This window comes from Mesitornis unicolor, unplaced genomic scaffold (assembly GCF_000695765.1).
Source record: "Mesitornis unicolor isolate BGI_N332 unplaced genomic scaffold, ASM69576v1 scaffold31788, whole genome shotgun sequence".
In the NCBI taxonomy this organism is placed as follows: domain Eukaryota; kingdom Metazoa; phylum Chordata; class Aves; order Mesitornithiformes; family Mesitornithidae; genus Mesitornis; species Mesitornis unicolor.
In genome coordinates, this window is record NW_010204383.1 from 4,902 (window position 1) to 14,041 (window position 9,140).

The 9,140-nt window shown below is 40.2% G+C and overlaps 1 protein-coding gene across 1 annotated transcript; it reads left to right on the forward strand.

Moving 5' to 3' along the window:
- Positions 1-332: 332 nt before the first annotated feature.
- On the forward strand, positions 333-6,889 carry LOC104533292 (cytochrome P450 2U1; the record flags this gene model as incomplete). Its single annotated transcript, XM_010191043.1, has 4 exons — positions 333-965; positions 4,982-5,143; positions 6,128-6,295; positions 6,711-6,889. Coding segments are annotated over 4 exons (1,142 nt in total), but the record flags the coding sequence as incomplete, so codon positions are not given.
- Positions 6,890-9,140: the final 2,251 nt, after the last annotated feature.

The window sequence follows — 9,140 nt, forward strand, 5'->3', positions numbered from 1 at the left end:
AAAGGAAATGCAAAGCAGTTTGTGTTTTAATATCTTCTGCTCTGCCCCGTCCCTCAGGATATTGAGAAGAATAGGCTATAGCTAGCATGTGTCCCAGGGCAACCGTTCCTACAGAAGTATCGTTTGTAATAAAGCATCTGCAGTACCTTTTCTCCATCTGTTAGTGACTTGCAAGGACTAATAAAACTGTTGATGTAACTGTAGCCCAGTGCTTGGGATAGGTTTGCCATGTATCATTTCCTTCTCTTCTGGTTTTTGGGTTGCAGGCCTGTCTACCTGTTTTTTCTTGAAAATAGATTATTTTCGTTTCAGACTCTCCCTTTGTCTTCCAGGTGTTATTTTTGCACCTTATGGCCCTGTCTGGAAGCAACAGAGGAAATTCTGTCTCTCAACACTGCGTCATTTTGGAGTAGGAAGACACAGCTTAGAACCTAAAATCATTGAGGAGCTGAAGTTTATGAAGGAGGAAATACTGAAGCATGGAAAGGATTCATTTAATCCCTTTCCGATCATTCGCAATGCAGTGTCCAATATCATCTGTTCCATGGCCTTTGGCAGGCGTTTTAACTACGAAGATGCTGAGTTCAAGACGATGCTGAAGAACATGGCCCGTGCACTAGAGCTAAGCGTGAACAACCATGTGATGCTGGTCAATGTCTGCCCTTGGCTGTACTACCTTCCCTTCTGGCCTTTTCGGGCACTTAGGAAATCACAGTTAGATATTACTGCTTTTCTAAAGAGAATAATTGCACAGCACAGGGATACGCTGGATGCAGCAAATCCCAGGGACTTCATTGATATGTACTTCATCCATGCAGAAGAAGAAAAGAACAACAAGGAGAGCAGTTTTAATGAAGACTACCTGTTTTTTATCATTGGTGACCTCTTCATCGCAGGCACAGACACTACTTCCAACACATTACTGTGGTGCCTGCTCTACATGTCTCTCTACCCAGAAGTACAAGGTAAGATTGCTTTTATTCTAGGTGTTTTATTCCAGACTGCACAGCTCTAGATGGATGTTCAGAAACAAGAAAACAGTGGCAGCAGAAAAGTCACTTGGAGCGCAAATAGTACATGTGTACGTGTAATTTGAAAGGTTAGTATGTAATCAGACATCTTCTATCCTGCTCTGCTATGATGATCTGTAGGTCAGTGCTATATGTTAACTATCTGGATGGCCCTTTAGTGTATGCATTTCTTCTGTTTTGGGACAACTTTATCTTTCCCAAGCAATTCCAGGGAACCTTAGCATGTTTCAAAAGCTTTGACAGTTGTGGCATTCCAGGCCTATAGTGATGATACAAGATATGTGAGTTACATAGTGGTAAGGTCTGCTTTTATGCCTCCCTGAGCAAGGGAGATTCTTGAGCCTAGTGGCAGGGTCTGGGGAAGTGAAACACTGTCCACTGTAGAAGATCATCAAATTAGAGACTTACACAGGTCCACGGTGCCAGCTGGTCAGTGTCATTGCAAGGCCTCTTCCCATCAGTCTTGGTCACGGCAGTTGGGTAGGTTGCTGATGACGGGAGGGGAAAGGGCGCAAGACATGTGGAGCATGTGGCCCCAGAGGAGAGGCAGAAGGAGATGGGCTTGTTCAGTGTTAGGGAACGTGACTGAGGGGAGACCCTATGCTGTCTACAATTACATGATTAGAAGATGCTAAGAGGAGGGAGGCAGTCACCTCTGAGGTGTGCAGTGGAGGGAAGAGAGGCAGCAGAGAGAAGTCTACAACAAGAAAATTCTGATCAGATACTGAAAAATAGAATCACTAGAAAGATACTGAGGAGCGCAACAGATTGCTCCAAGAATTAACAGAATCTCTTGCATTTGGAAGTATTTAAAACTCAGTGGAGTATGACCCTGAGTAGCCTGGTCTACCCTCAGAGTTGGATCTAACGTGGAAGATGACTTTGCTTTGAGTAAGAGTTTAGATCAGATGACCTCCAGAGATTCATAGAATCATTTGATTGGAAAAGACGTTTAACATCGAGTCCAGCCATAACATAACAAGTCCACTACATTGCACTATTCCTTGCAACTGAAACTATTTGATGGTGCTGTGATCTGGCTACTGTTTGTCCTAGAGTTCTAGAAAACTACGTGTAGATTTTTGTGGATATAAAAAATACCAGTAGTGTTGGAGAGATTACAACATTAAAACTGTACTTGCTAGAGTTATGGACTTCTTAGGGTAAATTTCCATCGCTGACAACTTAAAATTAATTAAATTAATTTTGGTTAAATCTTTTTCTATATTGAGTCTTGTTACAGTAGATGTGGTTGCAAAGCCAGCATTTTCTTTAGTCCTATTTAGCAAATTTAGGTGGTTGAATTTAAGAAGAATAAAGCAATTGATTTATTAATTTATTAGCAGCTCTTCCCAAAGTCCTACATAGCTGATTTCTGCTATAGAAAGACTGTGAAGTATATGCAGACTGGAAACCATGGCAGGGTGGACAGATTCTATTCCGGTAATTCTACCTCCATTTATAGTAGTGAAACATTTCCCCGAGAGACCACTGCTTTGCCCAAACTTCTTGCTAACGTGGACTGAAGAAGGGTAAACCTCAAGTCATCTGAGAACAACATAAATCTGCAATACTTTAATCAAGTATTAGATATTTTGAGGTTTTCATGTGCTGTGGCTGCTTATCAAATAAGCAAAAAGATACGTGTTTACAGCACTAATCTGTCTGGAATAATCTCTTTAAATACGTCAAGATGATAGCTTATTGCACAAAGTCAACCAAATTGTTGAGCAAAGGTTGCAAAATAGGGCATCAGTTCAGCACATGGAAGAGACAGTCCAGCAGGTGCAAACGTAAAATAAAATTTTATTGCATTGGCTTGTTCTTCTGTTTTTAATGCTTGTGTGTTATCACTGCTTCACTTGATACACAGTCACTGAATCAGGTATTTTCTGAATTACACAAATGAGATCTAGAAGAGTTCTGTGTTGTATTTTGTGGTGGTGTTGCTAATTACCCCCTTTCCTTACTGCCTGGTACTGTCCATGTCTGTGCTTGTCACTTTTCTGGTGATCTCTAACAGTTTTATTGCCTCTCTCTGATTTTCCCCTTTCCTTATTCTGTGGCTGTTGTCAAACAATACAGATAAGCTCAGTAGTCCAGAGTGTATCACTTAGCTACATAAGGTACTTTTCTTACATAAGAAATGAGATCCTAGAAATATCCTGATAGCCTGGGAGTCATTTATGGGTCTCTCCCCCCGCCCTTGAAGGGCTATCAGAGGAAAAAATGAAAGAATGTATTTGTCTGTGTGAGCCAGTTTTGCTTTTTACATGGAAAAAAGAAAATTGTGTGTGTGTGCATGCATGCATATGGGAGGCAGTGGGGAATATTTGGTTTGGTCGGTTCCCTGACTTGGTTTTGCTCCTTTACTTCTGAAGATCTGTGAGATTTTTAAGTATATGGGATGAAGTGTAGCAGTTCAAATACTGTTAGCGGAGAACTCCTCACGTCTCTGTTTTTGCAGTTGGTAACGCGAGTGTTTTGTCTGGCTGCTTTCTGTCGTCTTCCACCTATCTTTACAACCACCTAAGCAATGTTGTTCGGAATAGAATGTTGATGTGGTAATAGGTGTGAGACAGTCTCCTTAACTTACATTTATTTATTAATATGAAAACTTTACTCGTGTAAATGTGGACAAGCATACCTGAATACAGGGCTGTAACGTGTCATTACAAAAAAGGTAGCAAAATCCCACAAAGCAGAGAGTACTCAGAGCCACACCGCTGGCAAATCTCTTGCCGTTGAGGTACTTTTTACTGTTCTTCATCTGAGGACTTGCTTTCCGAGCAAACCCAGTAGGTGGCAGCAACTGTTCATTGACCACAGCTCGTATGGCACTTCTCAGTTTCCAGAGCAGCATTCAGAAAGTTTTTTTGCATTCAGCTTTCATTTAATCTTGAATCAGTGCTAAGGAGAGAAAAGTGCGAAGACAGCAGCCTGAATTCTGAATCTTGGAAAAGGCAAGCAGGACAACCACAGAATATTCAGGACATCATGGGTAAAAAAAATGAAAACTGACCTTTACTATTTTTTATTAAAGGTTAATTTTGAGGTCTCTTCTTTCAAGATTGTCTTTTTACTGTGTAGCCAGATTCCAAGCTATCTGGAAGAAAAGCACCATCCTGTACGTGGGTGAAGCGAATCTTGCATCTTGGAAACTTCATGAAGAGAATTACTTGTCTGCTGAGCCTTCAGTGAGAAGAAAGAGGCAAACAAATATTTTGACACTTTGTGCCAAACACAGATGAGAGGGCAGATGAGCTTATCGACTTCTGTTTTTCCTTTGCAGATGGGCTGTGTGGGGGAAGGAACCTCTGCTGCTGTCTTTTGGGGGAACAGGAAAATAGCCAATTTCAGGTTCTGTGAATAGAAAGTAGGAAACGGCAAGAACAAGTTAAAAGGCTCCAGCAATTGCAGTAACAGCACCAAAATTCCTGTCCCAGAATGAAGTACCTGAAGCATCTGCGTGAAAAGTTTTCCCACCTCTTTCTCACCTTTTCCAGGTCTGAGAACTGGATCTCCCCAGGGACAGACGCCAGCTCAGGCACACACTGTGTGCAATCTCTTTTTGGTCTTTTTTTAATGCAGGCCAGAAGCTTGATGTTTTCATCACTCAAATTACCGTATAGTCAAACTCTTAAACTAAGATTATGAATACATTTGGAACCGAAACAGAAGTTTTCCTGTGCTTTTCCAATACAGAAATGCTAGCCATGTCTGTCATCTCAGTAGCTTTACTCTTGGCAGTTGTCAAGATTGCACTTGGTTGGTTGTTCTTAACTGGGTTTGTTCACAAGGCTGATGTTGGCGTAGTTATTTTAGCTTGCAGTCGTTTTCAACAAATCTTTGTAAACAATGAAGCATAGGCAAATGAAGTTGAGATTATATCTTCTCATATGTGCATCTTTTTAAATATTTTTTTTATTCTTCTCACTCCCTCTGAATAGAGAAGGTTCATGCGGAAATTGAAGCAGTTCTAGGACGTGACAAAGCTCCCTCTCTTACCCTCAAGTCTCAAATGCCCTTCACAGAGGCTACCATTCTGGAAGTGCAGAGGATGACTGCAGTTGTTCCCTTTTCTATTCCTCGAATGGCCTCAGAAACTGCTGGTAAGCATTTGTAGAGACTTGTTAATACAATGTTTCTTTTGTGGATGAAGATCTGATGGGATATCTAGTGAGAATTTACAAAGACCTCATTTACGTATTAGGTAACCCAAGTATGTAAAATGCCATTTATCGAGAGTAGGTGGGCTTGAGATGCTCCTCTCTTTAAGCAGCATGTGTGACCTAACATCCAGAAGTTTTCTGATTTAGAGCTATTTCTTTTCTGGAGGTCAGCTTGTGTTGACTGATGAGCTTGGTGATAGTTTGCAGCTGAGACTCCCCTTCCTACCTGACACAGCCATCTGGTTTTGGCCATGGGATACAGAAGTCTGAAAACATCAATTAGGAGCAATTGGTTTGCTAAAGTTTGAAAGACTTACACCATTGAGCTCCACATCTACTGAAAACAATAAGAAATATTCTTTCCCGAGTCATCTTGTTGGCTACATGTTTTCATAAATGTAGCTGAACACTGGTTAAAGTGAATGGGAGATAGCAATACTTTGTTTTCAAACCCAGTACTGAATTGATCTGCGTTTTCAATGTTTCGACTTGCAGGACAGTGAGGTACAACAATCTGAAATAACACTTACCCCTTCAAACCCCCTTTGTGGTAACGGTTCAAAGCCCATCCCTCTTCCTTACCTCCACCTTCACTATGGTGGGGCTCTGTGACAGCACAGGAACAGAAGGAAACTGAGTCACAGCACTTCCCTGCAGCAGAGTGCATTTCTAATGATTGCTGCTGCTTTTTCTCTGCAGGGAGCTGGTGGTGTAACCTGATGTCTTTCCAGCTCTGGCCTACGTGATTCTGACGCAGGCAGGCTAGCAGAGATCACCTTTGCCTTAAGCTCCCACTACGTTTGCAGCCCACAGCTAGGGATCCCTATCATTTTTGCAACATCATCTAGTCATCTTTTTAGTAAGTCTCCCATGCTTACTCCTAGCAACTTGTCAGATCCTCTGTTTCTGTGCTTTTGTTTAAAGTGCTGCAGGGCTATACTATTCCTAAGGGCAGTGTGATCGTGCCCAACTTGTGGTCTATACACAGAGATCCTAACTTGTGGGAGAAACCAGATGAATTTCAACCATCAAGATTTCTGGATGAAAATGGTCAGCTAATTAAGAAAGAGTCATTCATTCCTTTTGGAACAGGTAAACTATCCACATGAAAGTCAGTAGCTGGTTGGGGGCGGTGGTGATGATTCAAACGTAGGGCCTTGGAGGTGCAAGATGTAAAAGTTGTGCATAGGATCAACTACAGAACTTATTTTACTGGTACAGTTGGTGGCTTGCATGTAAAATGGGTTGGGTTCCTGAAGTCTCCAGTTGCCAGGCAGAAATAAGAAATAGTCGGTTGTCTTTCGATAGTACTCTTACAGTGGCTGTAAATGCTGTTACTATGAAGCGGTTTAGCTGAGCAAGGCTTAGACTGAAATACGGGAGACTAAAGCTTGAGAGTTCATAGCCTTTCTGTGTTTGGACTATGCTAGCATAGGAATTGCGTGTGTGTTAACAAATGGATCAATGGTATCAAACCAGTAACGTGTCTCTTCTAACTGTTCTTTAGGTAAACGTGTGTGCATGGGAGAGCAGTTGGCAAAAATGGAGCTGTTCTTAATTTTTGCAAGTCTAATGCAAAGTTTTACTTTTTTGTATCCTGAAAATGCTGCAAAGCCATCCATGGAGGGAAGGTTTGGTCTAACTTTAGCTCCATGTCCATTCAAAATAATAGCTTTGGAGAAATAAAATAACAAAAAATATACAAAGAAATACTGCACTTTTAAAACCCAACTGTATTTTCTTTCCAGCATATTTTGTTTCTAGTGTATTTTATTACTTTCTTTCCATAGAAACACCAACTGCATAAGCTTTCATAGTCAGTGAGAATGATCCATTTACACTTCTGAAAAGATTTTTTGTCAGCTGTTGTGTTCCACAAATGAACTGACAGCATATTTTGCAATTTGATATTAAAACTTGCTGGGCTTAATCTCTCTGTCTGTAAGCTATTACTGTCAGTTTGTCAAATATTAATTGTAGGAGAATGGTCCAAAACATCTGTTAATGCTGTAGCAAATAGTAATTGTTATTTTGGTAAAAGCAGTATATAAACATATAATTTGCCAAATGAGTGAAGGACATAATCTAATACCAAAAGAATTAATAAGTGAGAGGGTATTACAATCTTCTGTGTAAAGAAGCATTGTAACTGAGCTTAAATAATGACGGATACTTTTTGGAAATTATCAAGTGACACTTCTTTTCATCTTGGAGGATTCTTTCTTACAAGTAATTCATAGGTGTAGATTGGATCGAATCAGTCTGGATTCCTGGATGCAATCATTCCTGATTATCAGGGCTCACTATAAACAAGCAAGTACCAACTCTAAAAACCCAGGCTTGGAGGCCAAGTGAATCCTTGAGTATACCCTGTTCCTAACATGAAAGGAGTGCGCAGTGTCTGGATGCAGATGTTTTCTCTCAGAATATAAGTGACAGCAGATTCCTCTCACAAGAAACAGCAGAAGTCTGTTCTCTCTGGTGCCAAAGAGATATTCAAGATGACATCTGTGCTGCCACTTCACATTTGCTGTTTTCCCCATGTCAGCAGCAGCATCGTGTTCTCTGGCTGCAGTCTGGATGAGACCAACAGCCCGCTCATCAGGAAAACACCACGAGCTTGGGGCTTGCACTCAGGTTTTTCATTTACAGGCACTGTGGACAGTACTGCCACAGCCTGCTTGGCTCTGGGAACTGGAGTCTTACTTCATGTACGGCATCAAGATGGTGCTACTGATGTAGGTCTTACACATTTAGGCATGGAACAGGAGGAATCTGACAAACTTGAGGTTTGAGTGTAAAGGCTTTCTCTTTGTTATCTTCCATATGAACTACAGATCTTTTTACTCCATACAATATTCATGTATCAGTACTTTACTCTTTTCACATGCAGAATTTCAATGCTGCTTACCACTATCAAACCAGTTGCCAGGGAAGCCTGTTGTTAGGTGTTTTGGAAGGGGACACTCAATCTTGCCTTTTATTTTATTCTCAAACATCAAAAGTGATCTTTTGGAGGACATGTAACAACTAACTTCTAAATTAATGTTCTTGATCATCCATAAATCTCTTTATACACCTTTTGATCTAGCAGAATTTCATATTAGATTAAATAAATACATATATACTCTTCTAAAGACTGTTTTCCCCTCATTTGAGATCTAGAAAACACTAGCAGTCCTCCTGATGTCAGGTTTATAAAACTGGAATGTGAAATTTTCTGTAAAGAGGAATTGAATATTCTATAGCAGAAACTAAACCTAAATTGTACAAGAAGAGTAAACTTTTCAGCTTTAAATTAACCTCTGGTTTTGTCACTTTTTAACTTGAAGTTCCAAAAGCCAGGTAGTGCCTAGCAAAGACTGTAAGACAGTTACTTTGGATTTAAATTAAGGTTTTTGTTAGCTGTTGTGAATAACAGAGCAGCTCAATTGCTGAACGATGTATTTGGTTGGTCAGGTACCCCACTGTTTATGTGAGAACCTCCAGTTCTTACAGGGGCTAACTGTTGACTATAAAGTCAAGGTTAGCCCATGCTCATGGTAGAATTTTTTCTTTATGAAATTTTTGAAAACCCCATAGCACAATAAAAGGTTGAGTTTGGTACCAATGCTAGTAAACTTGCACTGAAAGCTAACAGTAGTGGAGTAATCATTTCTTTCCTTAACTTTCTATTTTCCAATGCATAAATAATTCTGTACTGTTGGGATTTTTGTCTGGAAATTCTTAAAATTATATATGCTTAATTGCAAAGCTAAAATTAAGCACTGATAATATTTATCTTTCTCTTGAAATGCCTCTTCAAGCAACATAATTGTGTTGGTGTGCAACTGATGACTTATATAAAATACTTGTCCTTTTAGTCAATGAGGACACATTTGAAAAACACTTTAGTATTTTTTTTCTTACAGAGGCTCATTTTGCCTGCTGGGTTTAG